This window comes from Acanthochromis polyacanthus, chromosome 19 (assembly GCF_021347895.1).
Source record: "Acanthochromis polyacanthus isolate Apoly-LR-REF ecotype Palm Island chromosome 19, KAUST_Apoly_ChrSc, whole genome shotgun sequence".
NCBI lineage: Eukaryota > Metazoa > Chordata > Actinopteri > Pomacentridae > Acanthochromis > Acanthochromis polyacanthus.
Window position 1 is genome coordinate 26,220,006 of NC_067131.1, and position 24,284 is coordinate 26,244,289.

The 24,284-nt window shown below is 39.0% G+C and overlaps 1 protein-coding gene across 1 annotated transcript in view; it reads right to left on the reverse strand.

The window, feature by feature from the left end:
• ipmkb (inositol polyphosphate multikinase b) overlaps positions 1 to 24,284 on the reverse strand; it is a 34,076-nt gene continuing 9,792 nt past the window's right edge. The window contains exons 2-6 of the mRNA XM_022211397.2: positions 19,878 to 19,963; positions 17,793 to 17,889; positions 16,377 to 16,549; positions 10,494 to 10,575; positions 1 to 9,043 (exon numbers count right to left, since the gene is read on the reverse strand). Of these exons, the coding sequence (XP_022067089.1) occupies positions 8,256 to 9,043; positions 10,494 to 10,575; positions 16,377 to 16,549; positions 17,793 to 17,889; positions 19,878 to 19,963 (1,226 nt within the window). The 3' untranslated portion in view covers positions 1 to 8,255. The remainder of the gene's footprint in view (positions 9,044 to 10,493; positions 10,576 to 16,376; positions 16,550 to 17,792; positions 17,890 to 19,877; positions 19,964 to 24,284) is intronic.

Here is a 24,284-nt window from a genome sequence, read left to right on the forward strand (position 1 = left end):
AAAATGTTTAACATTTTTATTGTTGAAAAAATAATGAATAGAGGGACCTGCTTGAGTTCCTCTCCTGTACACTGATATTTTCTGTTCTGCTTCAGGCTCATTATAAGACATGTTAAAATCCAGTTTAGCAAAATTCAAACACTCGTCACATTCCATAGTGAGGCGTTCCAGAGCTCATTTTCTATGACAGGGTTCACAGAGCAGTCCATGTTCAGCTCCTCGCTCAACCCTAAAAATGTGTCGGACTTCACAGAGATCCAACTCTGACAGAGAAGCTGAACTTGACCTGCCACTTTCAGTCCTTCAACAGGTTTTATTTTCATGACAGCAACAACACAAGCATTCACACTGTTCAATCCTACAGTCAGCCATAGGAAATGCATTTACACCTTAAAGTTAGCGTCAGGCATGGCATGAAGACACTTAAGTGGCTCAGTGTTATCCCTCAGAGAATGTTGGAGGATATCGCAGCTAATCTGAACCTCACATGAACACACAGAGAGAAGTTTGTACCTACAGCAAACTTTCAGTAAAACCAGCAGACGTTTTTCTTTTCTGTTCTCTAACGCTGCATCTGTGTCAAAAAAGGAAAGACGGTTAAAATGGAGCTCATCTCAGTTTTGAACTGTAAATGTAGCTTAGTAAACATCTGATGAATGCAGTAAGAGGAGACACAAATAATAAAACAATGATTCACCTCATTTACTTCATTGTTCAAATCGCTGCTCTGTTTTTAAAAGCGCCCAATCAGGTTTTAGACTGAGTTGAGGCAGCTGCTGGTTTCACATCACTTCAGTGTTCTATGAAAATTCTTCACGCTTAATTGCTGCAGTATATTCAGTAGTTTCTCTGTGGTGTCTTAGTAGAGTGTTAATTAAAAGCCATAGGATGTCTCTCCACATAGAGTTGCTGCTTTTTGCTTTCTTGTGACAGAGTAGCTTTTAACTTTTTATTTAAACGGTCACATACTCGGAATTTTCGCTTTGATTTTTAATTTATTGTAAGTTGTATGTAGTTTTTGTTTGGGGAATGATGCACAATCATATTCTTGACAAAACAGTTGAGTCTAATGCAGGGTGAAAGCTACAAATGTTTCTGATACAGAGACTCAATGGACATTCAACCTGCTCTTCATTTGAACCCTTTGATGTGTAGTGTGGGCCAGGAGATACCCATTTTCATTTAGTTTTGGGTCACTTTTGACCCATGTTGCATATCAAAGGGTTAAGACAGAGGTCCTTATGGGTTCTCAGTTCAGCTGTTTTCCACTACAGAAACTTCCTGGCTGTTTTAGGGCGGCCTTAACCTTTGTGCATGTTCCAACTGCAAGAACCGTCCCTATGGAACGAGGCCCATTTTCAGAGCAGAGAACAGCTCAGAGTCCAGGGCAGGTACTTCTGAGCTGCCGATTGGCTAAAATTGGACACAATTGCCATTTTTCTACCCTCTTGATGTCCTCGACCAATAGCAGTCTTCCTACTATTACTGCTAACAATGTAAAATTCAATAATTGTACCATTATCCTGTCTCTTATGTGCTCATAGACATGGAGTCAGGTCTTGAAACTATTGTTTGTTGTTGTTTTGGTGCAGTTGGAGTTACGGTTGTGGTTGAAGCCATTGAATCTACACCACAAAGGAGAAACAAAAGGCTGAAATGGCCGTTTATGTGGCTGTTCCTGTGCGTGACCCAGTTCCTGCAGTGGAAATCCAACTAATAACTACGTTGATTGAAACCTGTCTGGCAGTAATGTAGAGCACACCATCCGTAGTGGTAGAAAACATGTCACACCACCTTTAAGGTCCTTTATTCGGGAGCAACTACTTTTACTTACATAATCAGCTCACAGGAGAAAGAGCAAATGTCATACATAACTATTCCATTAGTCTGCATGACAGACAGTTACAGATCAAAGAACAAAAATCAACCCAGAATCGACCTGTTAATGTCTTAGAAAACAAAGCAGACAAATCATGTCCTAGCCTCTAACATTTCCTGGCTGTGAGGAGAGCAGTTCAAATGTAAACAAATGAATAGAGCACGTATAAAGAGCAACTGGAACACAGCTTCACTTAGTCTCATCCAAGCAAAGCCACTGTTGCATCCTAAACATCATCAGTGGAAAGTCAGGAAAGTCAGGTAATGCACCAGTTTAACATCTACTGACCACACCTGGACTGACATTCATGTTACATCTCCATGAATCCCTCTGTCCTGGTCAGTGTGGTCCCTTCTAAAGATAGGTAGATATGACACAGTGTGAGTAATTAGCAGGACTCTTAGGTACTAACATGTACTGAAGTTTTACAGATTTCCAGTAAAGGTAAAAGTGCATCCAGACATTATACTGCAACGTGCTGGGGCAGAGGAGGTGGGCAGCGTTAGCCACATGCAAATCTATGCCCTTCACTGACTGTCCACAAACATCCGGCCTGAATCTCAAACCTGGGACTGATCTTATTCCACACAAGCCAAACAAGGCTGAAGGTAGAGGTCAACATCAGGCTACATGGCAGTAAAATATTTATGCATATTTCAGTGAATCTTTTACACAAAAGTATTAGAAGTTCTTTGCATTTTAATGATGCATTACAAATATCAAACTAAAAAATAAAATTAAATGCTTGTCAGTTTTTTCTGTTTCCTTAGTCTGTCTTTGCATGCTGAATGAATGAACGGCGCATTTTTAAAATCTCTCTACTTTCCATTTCATGGCTGTGTTTTTTTTTAGACAAATACGTATTACAATCTCCACTTCTCAGCAAATTTAGTTAACAGGAAAAAAACACTAAAAATGGTAAAATAAAGTATGGGTAAATTAAATATATAAAAAAAAACATGCAATAATTAAATATGTTGTGTGATGCAATCCATTCTGAACATCTCGCGACTGTTACAGCGCTTAAAGATAGAATGAGGAAACAGAATTATCATGATTATACAGTTATTCTTTTTTTTCCCATTTTAAGCTTTATATTGCAGTTTAAATACAAATGGAAATCAATCATATTCTTTATTTGATCATTTTATTTAATGATAGAGTTACACTAACAACAGTTAATTCTGACTTTTCAAATCAGTCTGCACTTACAAATTGTCAAAAAACACGGAAATGCAGACATGATGTGAAAGTCATTTGAAAAAACAAAAATTTATCTAAAACACTATAACCTCCTTCATTTAATAGGCTCTAATATAAAGGAGAAATGTGTAATAAATGTGACTAACAGGCTTGTAAAGTAACCAGTTTAAACAGACTAAAAGGCTGGTGTTTGGAATCTCCTCAACATTTAACACGAGGTCAGAAATGGAGTGGATGTGCTGTCAGTAACGCTGCCCACCTACAGAAACAAACTGCTTCAGCAGCACGACCTGACTTCATGACTTTTACACTGACTGAATGGATTTAAGCTGAAAGTTGCATCACTGTGACTCAGCCAATGATCAACAATGCCCTGTATCGTATGCATGATATGGTTTTTCTTAGTGATCCGTGACATGACGGGCTGGAAAATCAGAGATTCACAGAGCTGCCAAAATGATCAATATTCAATATTCAAAACAAAGAGAGCACATTGAGACATTAACAGAAAATAAGGCAGTGATAAAAACAAAAGCTGTTCTTCTCTAATTCCCGTAAACATCCTTTAAAAGCCTCCTAAAGGTTCCTCTTGATTATTTCAGACAAATTAATAAATCAAATCAATAAAAAGAAGCAACGTTAAAGAAAATATTGTACTTAAACAGCTGTCTGTTTCTTTTGGTTCTCAGCAAACCAAGACACATTAGCTGAAAAATGATCAGGATTTTCATATGTTTCATTATGTTCATATATTACAGGCTACATGAACTGAAGAGGCTTGTGCATATTACTGTTAGAATCAGGTGGGCTTGTGGCAGATGGGGGCAGTGAGATTCAACACGATGCTTTAAAGCAGCTCCAGTGTTAGAGTGGAGAGCACAGGCTGGAGCACACAGAGGCACCAAAACTAAAGACATATGCTCTGAATTTAAGAAAGACAAACTCAAAACTATTTACAGAAAATCCTCTTAAAAACACACAGATGACTCATCAAATCACAGACAGGTCTTCAGAACTTTTTAAGTACTGCCATCGCACTGGACAGTAGGGTTATACTCATTTCTATTTGGACTTTTTAAATGCCCTCAAATGAATCAAATGAAATGAAAAGAAACAGGACTGCATTGGTAATTCTGCTTAGTCTTATCTCAGGGTGTTAGACTTTTTCTAGCCGTTTTTAGGAAACAAGAACAGCCGTTTGATGAAGCTAAAGTCTTATCTTAAAGTCTACTAGCTAGTTTTTTCCAGAGCTTTCAGACACATCTCATTGAGGATCAACACATGACCCTTACAGTTTTGTCAAATTAAAGCTGGGCTCACACTACAGGAGTTTTTAAATCCTACACAGAAGAATACATTTTAAAGATGTTCTTTTTAAACTCACACATGGACAGTACAGAATTGGGAACTACTGAAGCATCACAGACTGCAGGATGTTACGGAGATAATGGTGTCAGAGGGAGCAGAGCACCACCTCAAGTCATCTCATGGGATGGAAACAAGAGAGACTGTGGTGGAACAACTTGCCATAACGCTGATAAAATACAATTAAAAAAAACCTGTAGTGAGAGAAAAAAAAAAGGCTTAAAAAGATCTGGATGAGAAAATGTTGCATGTGTTCAACCTGGGTTGTTTTCTTAGCAAGAACTAATTGTGACATTGTAGCTACCACTTTTATTATAGCTAGCTATTTAGCTAGTGTAACTTTTAAGGGCTCGAATGTTCTGTCTCTTAAAGGTAACCATCTCAATTTTAATTCACAAACATCAAACATTTAATATCGGTAGCAATAATTTAACATTGACTGATTAATTCCCATTAATAATTCAACCAATTAAAAATGTACCAACCAATAATGCAGAGGAAATGCAGATGTGTTGTACTGAAAATGTTTTATAGATTATGTTGTAGAACGTAAACTAGCAGTACCTGATTGTATCATGAGGTGGAGCCACTTGCTGCTAAATGGGATGGAAGGACTGCAGCGCGTTTACCGTTTAATATCAGAGGGACCTAAAGAGGTGTCATTCAGACTACAAGGAGTTTCACGTTGGCAAGCAGGGAACATTGTAACGGTTTAACACCATAATGGAGCAGTTAATGCTTCCAGCAAGAGCTCACATATTGACATGCAAAAGGTTACCAGGAAAACATTCCTGTAGCTGAATATCAAGTATATTCAAAGGGATTTACTGGTGAATATTAACTGTTTAATAACCTCATAAGAAATATCTGAAGATTAATTCATAATGTGCATGACCATAGAGGGTTTTTTTTCCAGTTTGTAGCCCTGTTTTGCTATTATTGGGGGAGACCTAGTGAGTTTGCAAGTAGTTGTGGAAGTTCAGACTGGATCAGTAAACTCCTCACATTACCAAATAATCTGGATTAAAGGTCAGTTTGGACAAGGATCCAAGCCCAGATTGTTCTTCTAACTGTTGGGAACGGTAGAACAGGAATGAATCTGCCTAAAACTCCTGTAGTGCAGGCCCAAGCTAAATCTGTCTTCTGAAAAAAAATCAAGTCTTTCTTGATCCAAATCTAAATCTACTACAGCGACAGGATGATCTTTGTTTCAACAGAGAACTCTGGTTAAAAGACACATTCACTAAACCTTTGAGAGACGAGCATGAAAATATTAGAATCATCCAATCTCTGCTTGTTTATAGGGTGCCTGCTTCATCAGCCTGGATCTCAGCATAAAAATCAACATTAGTCAGGCTTCAACCTTTAGTCAACGGCTATTGTCTGAGCTTTCAGCTGAAATTAGAGTAAAAAGATGTGCTGACTTGTCTCTCCCCTACCACCAGTACTCTGACAGTTCTGTCCATCTGTGCCAAGCCAAAAAAAAAAATCAAACACAAAACACATGACATAAAACCATTCAGTTGCTGTCTTTCTATCTTTAGCATTCTGTCACTTTTTGAGCCTGTCCGGACTCGTTAAAGCAGCATGTTTCACACATCTTTTTACTACAATCTTAAAATCCTCAGGGAACTTATATCATATTAGTCCATACCATGTAAACCAATCCCAGCCCATCATGTGTCATTGAGTAGAACACCTTACTTCTGGCAAACAAAGACACTAAAACAAAACAAACAAAACCCCTGAAACGATGATCTCTCCAGGATATGGGAGGGAAATTGCAGATTTTCCAATTGTTGCCCAGTTACAAATAAATTCATTCCATTATAATATATAATAACTTAAAATCACAGAATAACTCATGGGTAATGCTAGAGCAATGGGCATGAGCGACGTATAGGTATAACATTAGCATATAATCCTGTTGCTAAACCCAGGACAGAAAAGGAGGGGAATCAGAATAAGCTCGGCGAAGAACACAGGCTTTTAAAAGGAGAGGTGATTTGGCAGTTCAACATATACATCAATTAAAACAGCCACAGTAAAAGACAATACTTGAAGTGTAAGCTCTTAGTAAGGTTAAGAGGTCAAAAACGCGACTCAGAGGTCAACATTAATGAGATAAGGTCAATTATGAGATAAACACCGACTATATAAAACAACCGTTCACAACTGAACAACTAGACAGCATGAGGATCATCTTGCTGAGAGGATAATAGGACTGATAAGTATTTTTTCTAACTGTAAATACCTGAGTTAAATACTTGTAGACAGTGGTTTAAACAGGAAAAGGACGACCCGACTTTAATTTCAACTTTCTCCAGGTTTCTTGCTTTACCGCACGCTCGAAGACTTTCATTCTCAGCGGGCCCAGATGAAGTGTGGCATCGGTTTCCTAGCCCTGGCATGTTTTTTAATTTCACTGTGTACTTGTAAACAGAAATGAACCAAATCCAGCAAACCGCTGTGCAGCTGGGTGGCCAATGTGTCAGCATGAAATTGGACTGAGCCATGTCAAAAAGTAGAGTTTAGGTAGTTTACTAGGCAGACTGCGTTGTCTGATATATGAGGGTTGATCATAAAACTACGAAACCGCTTCTCATGCATGAGCGTCAAGCATGTCACCTTCACATGCACGCAAAATGTGCAAGTAGTAGATGCCACGAGTCCAGACGTTGCACGACACCACGGTATCAACAAGCAGCATTTCTGAGGGAGAACTTTAGGGTAAGTTTAGGTAGGTGCCCCACACCGTTTATGTGCCAGGTCATAGCACATTAGCTGGCCACAACAACACAATTGTCGCTCTCAATCCACCCTGCTAGCCAGAGTTGGCCCCTTACAACTTCCCATTTTGACACAGATTAGAGATTCAGTGCATTTGTGCTGCCTCTGTTGATAGCACAGGGTCATGTGACATCCTCCTGACAGTTACTGCTCACGCATACTGCATGACTGATATGCTCAGAGCCTAAGCACGAGGAACGGTCTTGCAATTTTATGATCAACCCTTCCACACATCTTATAAATCACACAGAACTGTTTCTGGCATTCACTTTCCTTTAAAAAACTCCTGTTGAATCTGGAGACCCGCTGCCAATCCATAAACTAACAGCTACTAGGTCTGCATGTCAGCATGCCTGTGAGACTGACAGGAAGGATCAGGAGTGGGTCTGATCCAGGATTTTCTGAATGGATTATGTGAGACACACAAATCCATTTTTGACTCTTAGTTTGCTCCTAATATGTGTCGCTGCCACAATGGTAAAGAAAAACAGCCAAAAATATATGGACATCTGACTAATTCTAATTGTTCCACACTGTGTATTATCACCTCATCCAGCCCTATTTCAGGTGTACTGATTTTAATAGAAACCCAACAAATGTTTTCAGTAGCCATGGTATCAAAATATAACAATCAAACATTTTTTTTAGCTGAATGGAATAAAGGTGACACTTTGGAGCATCAGTAAACCAACAGCTGAAGATGTTGTGTTCAAGTACAGGGTCGTAATGCCTTCATAGATTGATTAGTGCATGTAGAGGTGCTGATGAAAACTATCAGCCTCTACTTCCGCCACTCTGCTCACAAGACACCCAGACAAACAGAGACATACTGACGGACCATCGCAATCTGGTGAGATGATGATGATGACAGTGATGGTTTTGTTTCAGCATTCTTTTCTTTGATTCTTCCTTTGCTCCTCTGAAGATCTATGTCTTTTGAGGGGGAAAAAAAAAAGCAGGGTTGACAGGAGGACACTGGCTTTTTTGAGCAGGTAAGGAGGTAAAGAGATTGGGAACTCTACGCAGCGTCACAGAGGATTTGCTCCAGCACTGTCAGCAGGTGTTTCAGGCCATAGATGTAGCCGTGATCGTGGCTGTCGCTCGGGAAAACGTGAGCGAAATCAATCATCCTGACCTCAACTTCAGCGTCTCCTGCACCCACGTCCGTTGCGTCATCTTTCACCTCCTCCTCTCTCCTGCTGCTGCTGTCTTTGTCCTCTCCATCCTCATCCTTCCCTTCCAGTTGTGATTTGTTTCCGTTTCCATTCGGTGCTTGCTGCAGCTCCACTCGTCGTTTCCACACTGAGTTGTCCTCTTCACACAGTGCCGAGAAGTTATCTCTACAAACTGAGCTTTCTGTATTCTGCACAAAACTACCGTCTCCACTGCTGCCGTGGAGAAGAGCCTTGGCGCAGTGGTGGTCGCCACCTTTCCTGTGATTGGTGTAAATAGTGGTGGCCAGGCTGTAGTCCCAGGGCACCGCCACCTGAATGTTGTTGTTGTTGTACTCAGCCACCCCCTCCTCCTGCCCTGCCCCTTCCTGTTTTCCCTCCCCGTCGCGGTCGCCCACCAACGAGGCGGTTTTCGTTGCAGTTGGACTGATCGATGAGCTGCTGAGGAGCGAAGAGAGAGAAGACGAGGAGAAGGAGGAGGGAAGGCCCTCGTAAACAAAGAGAAGGGAGCTCGCATAGAATGTGAGCTGCTGCTGGGACTCGAACCACTGGAGGATCTGCTGGACTCTGCGGATGCTGGCCGACAGCGAGTCCTTCCTCAAACTCGCTCCGTTGTGGAAGAATTTAGCCAAGCCTGAAGGGAAGGTGAGAAGAGTTAGGGTTAATCCTTGTGCCTCAGTGGCCGTCCTTCTCTCAGCGTATGTGTGGTTTGTCATGTGACAGCTTTACCTCACTTTACCGCCACTACACTGTAAAAAAATTTTGATTTTATGGTAAAATTCTGGCAGCTGTGTCTGCAAGAATGCTGTCTTAAAATCACCGTAGAACATTTTTTACATTTACGGTAAAGGAACGTATTGATATTGTTGATTTTGGGGTGAAAAAAAAAAACATGCTTTATTCCATATTTTACTGTAAAAAATAAAGTTTTAACCTGTAAAAATTTAAAAATTTACATAAATATTACAGAATTTTTCCAATGACAGCACAACATTTAGCATACTTAACTTTTAATGTGTTTTTTTTTTAGCAAAAACTGCAGTTAAAGCTGTCATAAATATTAAAGCATATGTCCATTATTAACACAAAAGTACATCAATCTGACTGCACTGTAAACTGTATTTTTACATGTAATAAATGCAGAAATTCTCATGTTACTTGTTATAAATATTGCAGCATGTTTCCATTATCAGTACAACAATATGTACATTTAACTGGGAAAAACTGTATTCTTTTTCGAGAATTAAATAAATTTATGATGTATTTTATTACTGTTTTCATTATGCTCCTCTTTTTTTATGTTTGTTGATTTTATATGTAAAGTGTCATTGAGTGTTCTGAAAAGCACTATACAAATAAAATGTATTATTATTATTATTATTAAAGTATTGTTACACACATTACAGCATTTTTCCATTAAAAACTGGTGCAGGAGTCAGAAAATGTATTTGTTTAAGAGAAAAACAATCTAAAAAACACACTTTCTCCTGATTAACCTGCTTATGGTGAATCAGGGTTCTATAAACTGCCTTAAACTGTTTTAGAGTTTACAGATTTTTACCGTCATGGTTTAAAAGTTTTTCATTGCAAAATGTACACACATTTTTTACAGTGAAGGGACTCAAATTTTAAACAGTTTTTGAGCTATAGTCAACTATATTATCAATCAATAATCAATTGATCCTCCATATGTTGATGAAGCCAGTTTTAACCATGGAGATTTCATATTCTAAGCAAACTCCACACAGCGAGAATGGGGGCTTCAGAAGGTGATCTCAATATGTGAGCTCAGCATCCCTTATGAAAACACTTGGTAAAAATAATCCTGTGTATAATAATACAAACTTTATTCCTAAAGTACTTGAAAAAATTAAGAGAAATAAAAACAAACAGAGGGATCAAATATAAAAAATAAAGTTAAAAAATATTGAACAGCAACAGAAGGATAATAAAAAAACAGCAACAGAACAATAAACATACATAAACACTCTGAGTATTAAAGAATGTTTTAAGAGGGGACTATAGCCTGTCTGATTCAACAGCCAGTAGTTCACACACACCAGTGCAAATGGATGCAGACTTACCATCTTTAATGGTCTCCTTAACCAGTCCCCTTCCATAGTGTTGGTCATAGGTGTCAAAAGAGTCACTGCACATCTTATACACCTGAAATACAAGAAAGTACTTGATGTTAACGTGTCTGTACTGCATTCGTACTCACCTGTCAAAAGAAAGTTAACGTATGCTGACCAGCAATGATCTTGACTAAAGTGCTGACTCCATCTACTGGTCCACAGATGCACAAACAAAAGCCTCCACACCTCACCAGATCAAACAATAAAAGCTTTCATTAGCATGTTGCGTGCAAAGCCTGATCATAAAGAGCTTCATATGTGGTTACAGAAGCATCCCAAATAGAATGATGATGACTGTATCTGCAACAAGTCCTTCAGCCCAGACCTGAAAAAGTGCAGCTGGATAGTGGGCTACTTTGGGTTGAATCCCCAACATAAAAAATGTCATTACAAGTCAAAAAGAAGTCCAGGGAGAGGAGGAGCTCCAACATGTCTACATCATGTAACTGCATCCAAGCACATGAATGATGATGATGGTTTTAAAACTCATACTAATTTGTCATTATTTCAAAATAAACTGCACTGTTGCTCGAGATAATTCCATCTAGATTTAACAGACAAACTCTCAGACTGCATTGACAATCAGATTAGCTGGATAAGAGTGAACAGGATCTTTTTAAGTCTGACAACAGCATGCTAGAGTGAATTAATCAGGACACATTTAAAGAATATGTCCAAAGTCTCTGCTGTTTTCTTTTCAGTCCCTCTCCAACTCCCTATTCCCCCTCTGGTACTCCCTGATCAAGGAGATCCTAATCACTAATTAGTCTCCGTTCCATCTAAACAAACACTTAACAACGATTAGGATGGAAGTTTACCCAGCTCAGTGACAAGCACACTGTGTTCTAAGAGGTACACTAGAGTTTAGACTAGTGCTGTGCAGAAACAAACTGACTGCTTCCAATCTCTGTGAATCTCCACCTACTGCAGGACCCGTTTCTTTACACACTGATAGTGGCAACACGTATTCAAACCTACAAAACTCCATTAAAATGTGTATACGGATCAGAGGGTCTATATTTTTTCAGTCACACCAAACACTACATGTCAGGACAGATGCATACAGATTGCAAGAACTGTACAATTTTATCAATATTTGGACCTCCCTTGTATTGAGACCATTTTTTCTATCTGGATATAAGTACGTTTTACTGATTACTGCAGACAATATGCAGACATGGTCCACTTGTAGGTTTCTACATCATATATGTACAGTGGGTCATATGTGTAGATATGCACTTTGGGCTGCATGTGGAGGGGGTTGTGCATAATCACCTACTTAGGAAATTTATGTAGAAATTTTCACATTCACCCAAGTAGACCCTCACATATCTGGGGAAACAGAAAGCCTATGGCCAGATTTATAGTTTGCATGTCTGTGAGTGTACCTACAGACCCATTTGCAAATGTCCATGTGCTGCCTAAAATTCAGGTGTGTTCCATACTGTATAATATGCCAGAAAAAGATTTAGTGTGTCAAAATGCATAGTAGGTGAGACGCAGTACACCAGAAATACATTCAGCTGCAGTTCACGGTATGAAAGTCATCGTGCTTTTCTGGCTGTTCTGACTCACAATCCTCTGTGCAACAGAAAATTCATCACATAGGTCACAGTGTCTCATTACTGAGGCCAAGCCAGTGAGGCCACGCAAACGGGTGATTTCATGTTGCAGTTTGTCATGGATATGTGAGCAAGATGTTAAACACCTAAAAGCACAAATATTATGAAAAAGCAACATGTTCTAACTGTATTCAACAACTACTAATGTGAGTATAACCAAGGCCTAGCACTGGTCTAACAGTGTCTACTAGCTATTTGTTACTGGACATGTCCTGCATAGTGATTTTGAAGAGCTTTTTACAGCTTGTTGCAGCTGCAAAACAAAGCTAAGTAGGGCAGAGGTGCTGAGCCAAAGCTGAGAGAGCCAAGAGGCTACAAAGCTCTGTAGAGCTGAGAGGAACTGCAGAGTCTGTGATAAATATTGGTCACTATCAGCAACACTTTTCAAACTATAAATAATAACTGTCTATTCGTATGTATATATAAAAAAAAAACACTGAACAATGCGGGAGTTTAGCCTCATTAGAGGACACTGGTGAATTCAGCCCCCTGTTCAGTATATGCTTCCAAATACAAAGTTATAATAGTTGGTTAAACATTAAAGTTTACTACTTATATATTAACTACCACCAGTCAAAGCACTCAGCTGAAGTCCTCGTTCAATTCATGAGCCGTTTACAAAGGGTGGGGAAGGACGGTCATAAATCCACTGTCCATACAGCATCAGGACAGACCATCAGTCAGTAGGCTGCTTCATCACACAAACACTAGCATTTAGAAATATGTTGCTTATTTCCTTAAAACACAGTCCACGACCTCTCCTCTCTAGATTTGACGTGCTCTTTCCCATTTCTTTCTCCACTAAGAGGCTGTTGTTCAGACTGACCCTCCTCAAAGTTATACAATTGTGGACAAATATGGAAATTCACAGCTTTAAGGACCTCTACGACTGTGGACCATCTAACCCAATGGGTTTAACAGGCATTTTCTGAAAACATGCCCAGAAAATTAATATGGTCTATGAAGCTTGTCATTTTGGCAGTAATCGGGTTTGCAAAGACAATCATGTATTCTGTACTAAAGTGAGAACTGTGTTGGTATAAAGTCTGATTAATTCCTTCTAAATGAGTCTTTTGGTCAGCACACAGCAGTTTAGCAGAACACTTTTACAGAGTTCATTCACCTTTCTAGCAAAACTCCAAATTTAGATTTAATGCCTTAATCATAATTTGTTCAGGGACATACAGACTCATGATGGTTAATGGTCTTAAGTACATAAATGTTTTAAAGAAGACAGAAACCAGCTCATTTTTCTTTCTGTCTTGCAGCAGGCAGGAAAAACCAAAAACCAGAACACTTACTGATGCTGATGTTGACAGCAGGTTGTAATGGAAACTGATTAAAGTGATAAAGGTTTCGCTATCTAACTCTCTTCCTTTCAAACTGATAAGTTATCTCTGTCTTTCCTGTCATGTTTGGGTTTTTTTCATGTGGAAAAAAAAAAACGAGTGCGAGTGCACGTGTGCGATACAGTTTCTGGAACCACATTGAGTTCTAGACTATCAGACTGAGAGCAGTTTGCTAAAGTGACCAACTTTTGACCGGTCCTGCTTTTTCACACCCTGTTTATAAGTTATTGTTTTGTTCTAGGGCTGAGGTTAGAATTAGCCTCAAATTAGTGTTACAGTTGAATGAAGGATTCAGTTTAGCGTTTTGTAAAAACAAGCAGTGCTACTCACAACAAAGATGAAACTAGCGTCTTATATGGCACATCGTGTCTGTTTACATTTACAACCAGACAGTATTGATTCCATCAACACTTCCTGGCATTATTAGAGGTCTAACAGGAAACAGAGTTAGTGAGTCGCTGAAATATATGTGCAACATGAAAGATCTGTTCTTTTTTTAAGTAACAAAAAGATCAGCATTCTCTTTCAAAGACAGACTGTAGCAACGCCTGCAATAGCAACAGCAATGTGAATGATGCCCCAGGGTCCAAGGGTCTGTCGTTAGTTTTCACTTGTCAGTTCTTATCCTTTGACGGCCTGGTTACCAGAAGAATTATCACATTTTTTGTCATAAATGAAAAGTCAGTTTAGGGCTTGAAAAAACACAGAACATCTTAGTCCTTTCAGTAAATTTGCACTTGTCTGCAAATGACAATGACTTACTAACGGGGCAGTTCAGTAGGTGGTGTATTCTGTTGCGTATATGATCCCAGATTATCAAGTTTAAAAGAAGAAATTACAACGTGACAATCTGTAGAAACACAGAAAATTGTAGTTATGACATCCAAAAACAATTACTGAGGCTGAAATGCAACTAAATGCGATGGATGCAAGAAGTGTTTCGACATCTTTATATCATAGCAGCATCAAGTTTTCTGCAGTTTGTGCAACAGTAGCTCTTCTGTGGTATCGTCCACAGTGAGTCTTGGCTGCCCATGACTTTATCTGGTTCATCAGTTGTCCTTCCCTGGAGCAATGTTGGCAGGTAGTAGCACCTACAACTAGAGGTTCAATGAAGGTCAATTGCATACCAGGAACATCCCACAAGACCTGGGGCCTCATTTATAAAGTTTGCGTACACACAAAACAGGGCTAGAAAGTGGCGTACGCCACTTTCTACGCAAAGGTTGTGATTTATAAAAACAAACTTGGCGTGAGAATGTGCGCACCGGTGCGCCAACCTTGATTCTTGATGCTTGCTTACGCACAAAACAGGGCGTAAATCACAAACTTTGCGTAGAAAGTGGCGTACGCTGTGTTCGTTGTGATTTCTAAAACAAACTTGGCGTGAGAATGTGCGCACCGGTGCGCCAACTTTGATGCTTGCTTAAGCACATTTTGGACACAGAGGGAACGGCAGTGCCGGAGGGTGAAGTGGCGAATTGAAACCAGACTGATCTCAAACCTTTATTGTTATCACATATTAGACTTGTAGAGCCGGATAATCATAAACCCTCATTGTTGTAGATGTTCATATAGTGCGTCATTCGGCCGATGACTGTATTTGCAGAACTATGTTCATATATCAACAGGGGCGGATTGAACGTTATTTCATTTGACCGAATTTCCGGTATCTGGGGCCGGTGCGGTGATCTTTATTAAATAATTTTGTTTACTGATCGCCCGGCGCCCATATGACTCATCAGGGAAAGCAGAAGACCCATTTGCAGGGGTGGTCTCCGACGCAGTGGCTCGGCTTCGATTCCTGCCCGCAGCACTTTTATGCATGTCTTCCCCCTACTCTTCTCCCCATTTCCTGTCACTCTTCACTGCAACTATCACAGTAAAAAGGCAAAAAAAGTAAAGAATTTTGTTTATTTATCCATATGTGGCCGAATGGGATGAGCGTCCAACCATTAATCAGCCCTACAGGCACGCAGGCACACATGCTTCACACCACAACCCCCGAGTGAAAATGAATTTGTCTATGTGAACCGAAAAAATGTACATTCAATCAGTGTACAAATTATTTGTACATCGGACATGATCATAACAAATTTAGTGGCAGGGTGGCCTGGGTCAACACATGATTCATTCATCCTGACGCACAGCAGTGAAAAGACTGCAGGCCGGCGCTGCGTGAAATGCCGTGGATCAGCAGCTTATTTATATACAGATACATTCATGAGTTACTTTGCATTGACCATTCATGATAAAATGTGGGTGTGTTGTGGGCGGAATGTGAGGTGGATCCACCTGTGCAATCTTCCAGCTGGTGTGTGATTTATCAAGAAATTGCATGCAGCTGTGCTTACGCACAGTTTTATAAATCAGGGGCGAGGGGCATACGCCCTTTTCGTATTTTCGGCGTACGCAAACTTTAGTATGGATCCTACGCAATGTTTTATAAATGAGGCCCCAGCTCTTTAGTGAGTGTGTTGACCCGGTTGTCTAGCCATCTCGTCAGTGTTGCTCAGATCGTCACATTTTTCCTGCTTCCAACACATCAGCTTCAAGACCTGACTGCTCATTTGCTGCCTAACATATATATATATATATATATATATATATCCCCTACTGACAGCTAACACTGGAATGAATATAAAGGTGCTGTTTATGTCACCTGTCAGTGGTTTTAACATAGTGTACAGGTGTATTTAAATTCAAACTACCAACCAGATACAGTATAAAGTTTGGTTCAATTCACATATCTGTGTGTAATTGAATACAACTGGTTTAAGTAAAAAAAAAAAAAAAAAAAACAGACAAGAGTTTTAAAGTGATTACACAGAGATACTGAAAACATTCCAGGTCAAACTCACCCTCATGCCAAGAACAAGGAAGCCTATCTCCTCCATCAGTGGGTACTTTCTGATCTGCTGTTCTCGCTTCTCCTGGGAGGCGAACGGATCGTAGCTCCGCTGGCCCAGCTTCACGTCCATGATGCACGGCTTGACGAAGCGCCGAGTCACATCCTCCAGTTTCAGGTATAAGTCTGGGTCAGCAGCACAGATGATATCGGGTTTGGAGTTATTGCACGTTCATTCACGTTTTCTCATTCTTATTCATTGAAATTGCATTGATTCAGATATGACAGATGTGTAAAAATCCACTAAAAAAAATTGCTAATTATCAATTAATATTTAAAAGGCCTATTCAGGAGAAGGTACAGTGGTTTGTGGTGTTTGGCTTTTATAGCTCAAACTCTACAAATGAGCAGTTTTTACACTCTTGTTCCCTTGAGGTTCTAGAAAGTCGGACCTATTCAAGCATACACTGGGTCAGAAAGGTCACCATTAAAGCTAGACTCATATGCTGATAGTGTGACATACTAGCCAATGTCAGTTTATGAAGATTCAGTATAGAATAGAAGAGAGTGTAACGCCTGTAGATATACGAAAATATGGGCTGACAAGATGACTCCCAGTATGCAGAGGCCTGGCAGAAAAAGAATAAGTATCCAAAGCACACTGCCAAAATGAAAAGAGTTTCTAAAGATGAATAAAGGGAAAACAACGACCTGGACCAGCATGACATAAATCCCATAGAAAACCCATCAGATATTGTAAAGTGAAAGGTAGAGCAATACAACATTTACAGCAAAGTAACAGCTGAAAAAAAACATTTCTGAAGAATTGAAGAACATCTCTTTAGAACTCTTTATGCAGATAAGGATTAAATCTGTCATCCAAAATAAAGGTGGACATGAACTATTGACAGAATAACTGATTAGAATTTTAGTAATGTACTAACTTATGTTGCATTAAGTTCCTACCTAGGCACTGCATTTTAATAAACTCAATCCAAACTTACATGAGAGTAAATACCCCGTTTACCTTAGAAATAAGGCAGAAACTATAAGGCGATACAATTTAGAATCCTTTGACATTTATGTGATATTGTGCAGGGATGTACTCACTTCTGTTGTATCAGTCAAAGTCATTTACAAGTGGCAGCATGTACATGCAATAAAACTGTAATAAAACTTAACAACAACGACCAAAACGCCCAAGGGATCCTATTAAGTCGGTATTTGTGCAAACAAAATACAGCATTTCTTTAATAACTCAACTTGGCCGCAAACACCAATTTGGCCTGAGCTATAATTGCCAGTTTATCATCGGTATAACACTCATACAACAGCCCAGACCAGCTTGTTCCTTCGCTGAAACAAGCCTTTATCACCAGGGTGATCTGAATAAGAGAGAGAGATGGTTCAGTACAGTTTAGTCTTTTACCATTGGGGCTGTCAGGAGAGGACCAGGTCCCGTAATATTTGGGCAGATAGTTCTGGAGGTCTAGAAGACAAGGATCACAGCAGTCCTCTGCATACACCTAGGACACACAGAGGGACACACACAAACATGTCATCTATCGCAGGGGGCTGAAGCCTGTCGGACCGTACATTCAGGAGTGAGTTATGCCTTAAATGGTAGTCTTGCATCGTCACTGAACAGTTATTGCCAATATAGCAGTTAGTATTACCTGATGGCACTGATCCCAATAGTTCTGCAGGAGCCTCAATGCAGAACTTTAATGTCATTTTACGACAATTGGCAAATAAGTGGAATAGCAAGTTAAGAGGTTAAACTGTAACATGTATGGTGTATGACTTTTGATTAAAGCCTGGTATAATTGCCGGTTAAATGCTTTTGTGTGTGAATAAGTGGGATCTTTGCATATGATGTAGCCTTGACGAAAAGGGTGTGTAAATTGTACAAGTGTACAAAGCTGTCATCAAAGCAAAAGAGGCTACTTGAATCTGAAATATAAAACATATTCTGGTTTAACACTTTTTTGTTTAAAACATATTTCCATATGTGTTCTTTGATGGTTTTGGTGTCTTCAGTATTAATCTACAATGTAGAAAACTTTTGAAACAAAAAGCATTGAATGAGAAGGTGCGTCCAAACTCTTGTACCTTCAGTACTCAATCAACCAACTTCAGTTCAAATGTAGCTACTACCACTGCAATGCTAAAATAATGAGATTCTCCCCATACATTCCTGATTCATCATGTTCAAAAGAATGGGACAGAAGTGAGATCACAGCAACTATAGACCATCAAAATCTGAACAGTTCATCCCGACATCCAAATGAACATTTGTGCCAAATTCCTTTAAGGTACTTCTGATGGACAGAGAACCCTGAAACATAAGGGCCGTGGCTGTTGAGTATAAAACTGCAACAAAAAACAACCCAAAAAAACCCAGTGCAATTTATAATACACTCTTCGGTGAGCAGCGTGATAATAGTTTTTGTAACTAGTCATCTCGCCCTGTGCAGGATTAACGAGTATTGTGCCTGCTGTTGAGATCTGGTTTGATTGGTGGGTCAGTAGTCAGACAGGCTTGATGCCATGACTCACTCCTGTTTGTATTAAAGCTGCTGAGGCTGACAGTAGTGCTAAGCTCTAAAGCAAACAGTGGAGCTTTGAACCAGGAGGGTATATACAATCAAACAGAACTGATTGCCTATACCTATAAGGAATGTCTGATAAGTCTACTGATTCATTTTAAATTATAAGTATGTGTTTGTCTTTTCTGCCAGCATGTCTGGATTACTTGTATTTGCTCATATTATGTTCCAATGCAGTTTCATCTGCAACAAGTCAAACATCAGCAAGCAGACCAGATTTTTTTGGAGAAGCCTGGCTGGTCTACACTGATGTTCTACAGAGAGGTGGACTAAGGAGCAAGTTCAACATAATCAGGCTGTTGACAAAACTTAAAGCCTCTATCAGAAATAACGGGTATCATGATGATAGTTAGCAGCTTCTGGGGTCACAAAATTAACTGACCTACTTCAGTCAATAAGAACAGGTTGATATAATGGAGAGCTAGGAAGAATATAAGAACTTTATTACAGCAAAAAGCATTGTTACTTCAAATGATGCAAGAGAGGGAAAGCTGGTGAAAACTGCTAATGATGCAAGTTATTTTATATATATTTTACCTCTCAGTGCAAAGTAGTCGCTTATTTCTACCGTGACAGATGCACGTTAGAGCTGTGAAACTTCAAAAACTCTTGCTCAGCATACCTCCCTAACCCATTAAACTCCCTGGATTTTTTGTTGTGATGACAGCTTAGACAGCTCATGTTTCTACTGAAAAAACTGAAACTACTGTGTTTGTAGTGTCCTGTTTGAATCCAGGATTTGTACCTAGATTTCTGCACGGTTTCTTTTTTAGAAAATAAACAACAAATACCAAAGCGAAAAACAAAGTTAACAATCAAGACATACAAAGAATTAAGTGTAGAAGTGTGTGTGTGTGTGTGTGTGTGTGTGTGTGTGTGTGTGTGTGTGTGTGTGTGTGTGTTACCATGCTGTAAAACTGTAACTCTCGTGGACCTCTTGGTGGAGGCTGAAGCTGCTTCAGGACTGTTCCGTCTGGGTGCTGCAAAATACCTGAAACAAACACAAAGGTGGCTTTAAAAAAACGAAGCAAAGTGTAGCACAGTAAGGGTTCTGGAGCTTTACACAGGGAAGACTGACATGTAACCACTGATAAAAGGACCCAGCGATTTAGCTTCAGTTCTGGTTCTAGCACATCAGTGTTTCTGTGAAGTACAGATACCTCAGTTTAACAGTTATCCAGAACAACTGTATTTACCATGACCATTAATTAAGAATTGTCACTAACTTAGGAGCTGTCGTCTCTCTGAACTGCAGCTGAAAAATCAACTCAGCAACTGAGAGAATATTAATGGGAAAGACAATTGTAACGGCTATATCCCATATTTTTTATTGTTTTGTTTTAGCGCAGGCAACACCAAATGTTCTTGTTGCCTTAGTACAGTCCCCTCAGTGAAAACATACGGTCAGTCGCGATTTACCGTTAATTACTATTATTATAAAAAAATGCTGCATTTCTGACAATGAGGAATGAACAGCCTTGATAGAGTAATGCGCTCTCTTAGTGTCTCCTTGTTCATTCTTCATCACTGTGTGTTTCATTAAATGGGTTTCATCACAAATCTGATTTTACAAAGAAAGACGCAGTGAGGAAAAGAGGAGTCTCCTGTTACATCATCAAATGCCGACAACAGCTGATCATAGATAGACTGAATGAACCTGCGGTGAAAGGATTAATCCGGTCTTTGGCTGATCTGTATCTGCTTCTTAGAATGTGTAGATGTACAAGCAAATATAAACGCATATCAATATAACCAGCACTCCACTGAGGAGCTGGATGAGCCTGAGGATGACATTTGGTTGGGTTCTGTACGCTCTGAAGCACTCTAGAGCTAATGAGCTGCTACTGCTTTTGCTTTGTCATTTATTTATCAGATATTTTGAGAGAAAATACGCAGAATTATTAAAAAGTTAAAGTGCTCATTCTGCATTATGTTCTCTATTCCACAGTCAAATGAACACACACTAATGGTATGAACAGCAGACATGTAGATAATTGTGTATCATTTTTGCTAAGAAAACTAATTAAATTAATTGATTTTCAATGTAATCATTAGTAGAAGGCTTATTCTAGTACATTGCAACTGGGGTTATATTTTTGTAATTCTGACCAACACATTTTTCAGGCCCTGATACACGGAGTCAGAGTGAAAGTGAGAAATCAACAGGCTGACTGATTCCAACTTATTACAATTATCAATACCAGAGTAAATGTTGGCTGAAATGTCACCCCATTAAATGTCTTAATCAGTTTACATCTAAAGTTATTATCCAAACTGCCTGTTCCCAAATTTGCCGTAGTTATGTCATGTTCCTTGGTCTCAGCTAATTCCCTGATGGTATTTAATGGATATAAATGACACAAACGGCAAAAGCTATGAAAATTAAACCTGAGTTGCTATACAACACAATATTTATCGATACATATTACTTTCACATAATAAAAAAAAGCGACATCAGATGTTTGCGGGTGAAACATGTCGTTTTTTTTTTCCCGTCGCAGCACAAACCATCACTGTGGGGTTTATTTGAATGTAGTTTAACGCTGTTTTACTTACTTCTCCCCTGTGATAAATGCACAGTTTCACAATTTCAGTACTTGCATGATCCAATGAAAGTTTCCACTCAGGTTTCAAACCTAAGTCCTGCCTTCAACATAAAGAGTCAGAACAGAGCTGCTGACAGATGAAACAATCGGACTTTCACCTTTGCTTCTTGGTCGGCACATGATAAAGCACCTACACAGACATACAAGCACCAGCAGAGCTCTATCAGAAAACAGAGACTGGCATGTAACATTTTAACTTCTCTGAAAATGTTCTGTGTTAATGCTTAAAAATTACACAAATCAAAAATATACAAAAGAAATAGTAACCACAAAAATTTAATAAAAATTAATACCACTATTTCAACAGAACACAGAGACAGGAAAATTAAATGTGGTCTGTTAAATATTAGATCTCTCTCGTCTAAATCTCTGCTAGTAAATGAGTTGATAACTGATCACCAGATTGATTTGTTCTGTTTGACTGAAACCTGGTTGCAGCAGGAAGAATTTGTTAGCCTAAACGAATCAACTCCCCCTAGTCATATTAACTGTCATATTCCTCGAATCACAGGCCGAGGAGGAGGAGTAGCAGCAATCTACCATTCTAGTTTAAAATTGAACCAGAGGCCTAAACCTGATTACAGCTCATTTGAAAATCTCACTCTTAGTCTCTCTCATCCAAATTTGAAAGCTCAGAAACCAGTTTTATTTGTTGTTATATATCGTCCTCCTGCTCCTTATTCTGAGTTTTTATCTCAATTCTCAGACTTTTTATCTGAATTAGTGCTCAGTTCAGACAAAGTTATTATTGTGGGTGACTTTAACATTCATGTTGACATAGACAGCGACAGCCTTACAACAGCTTTTAATTCATTATTAGACTCAATTGGGTTTTCTCAACATGTAAATAAACCAACTCATAGTTTTAATCACACTCTTGACCTTGTCCTGACTTATGGCATAGAAATTGAAGAGTTAACAGTATTTCCCCAGAACCCTCTTCTTTCTGACCATTTTATGATAACATTTCAATTTAAAGTAAAGGATTGTTTAGCAGCTGAGAACAAATATCATTACAGTAGGTGTTTGTCTGACAATTCAGTATCTAAATTTAAGGAAATAATACCTTCACTCTTTACTTCAGCAACATTTACTGATAAATCAGAAGGCAATTATTATTATTTTACCCCCACAGAAGTGGATTATTATGTTAATAATGCTTCAGCCTCACTGCGTACAACTCTTGATAGTGTTGCACCTGTAAAAAAGAAAGTTATATCTCAGAGAAGACTTGCTCCTTGGTATAATTCCCAGCTGCGGACTTTAAAGCAGGCATCCCGAAAGCTGGAAAGAAAGTGGTATTCCACTAATTCAGAGGAAGTGTATGTGGCTTGGAAAAATAGTCTAGTAATCTATAAAAAAGCTCTTCGTAATGCCAGGACAACTTATTATTCATCTTTAATAGATGAGAACAAGAACAACCCTAGGTTTCTCTTTAGCACTGTAGCCAGGCTGACAAAGAGTCAGAGCTCTGTTGAACCTTGTATTCCTTTAGCTTTAACCAGTAACGACTTCATGAGCTTCTTTACACATAAAATAGTTATGATTAGAGATAAAATTAATCTGGCCCTTCCTACAAATGTCACAGATGCTTTTGAATTGGCTGTTAGACCTGATGAATCTTTAGAATTCTTCACTCCTATATGTCTCTCTGAACTAATTTCAACAGTTTCTACATCCAAACCATCAACATGTCTTTTAGATCCTATCCCAACTAGACTCTTCAAGGAGATTTTACCTTTAATTAATTCTTCAATGTTAGATCTGATTAATCTCTCTCTAGTAACAGGCTATGTACCACAGGCTTTTAAGGTTGCTGTCATCAAACCTTTGCTTAAAAAGCCCACTTTAGATCCAGATGTGTTAGCTAACTATAGACCGATATCCAACCTACCATTTCTCTCTAAAATTCTGGAAAGAACAGTTGCAAATCAATTATGTGAACACTTACAAAGGAATAATTTGTTTGAAATGTTTCAGTCAGGCTTCAGAGTGCATCATAGCACAGAAACAGCTCTAGTGAAAGTTACTAATGACCTTCTCATAGCATCAGATAATGGACTAGTCTCTATACTTGTTTTGTTAGATCTTAGTGCAGCGTTTGACACAATCGACCACAACATTTTATTACATCGTCTAGAACATTCAATTGGCATTAAAGGGACAGCACTGGACTGGTTTAAATCCTACTTATCAGATAGGTTCCAGTTTGTGCATGTCAACAATAACTCTTCTGAGCATACTAAAGTTAATCATGGAGTTCCTCAGGGTTCTGTCTTAAGACCTATACTTTTCACATTATACATGCTTCCTTTAGGCAATATTATTAGGAAGCATTGTATTAACTTCCATTGTTATGCAGATGACACACAATTGTATTTATCTATGAGGCCAGATGAAACTGATCAGTTAGCTAGACTGCAAGATTGTCTTAAGGACATTAAAACCTGGATGACTTTTAACTTCCTACTGCTAAATTCAGACAAAACTGAAGTCATTGTATTTGGCCCCAAACATCTTAGAAACTCGCTTTCAAAGCAAATAGTTACTCTGGATGGCATCACATTGGCCTCCAGTACTACTGTGAGGAATCTTGGAGTTATTTTTGACCAGGACATGTCCTTTAACTCACACATAAAGCAAGTCTGTAGGACTTCCTTTTTTCACCTGCGTAATATTGTAAAAATCAGGAACATTCTGTCTCAG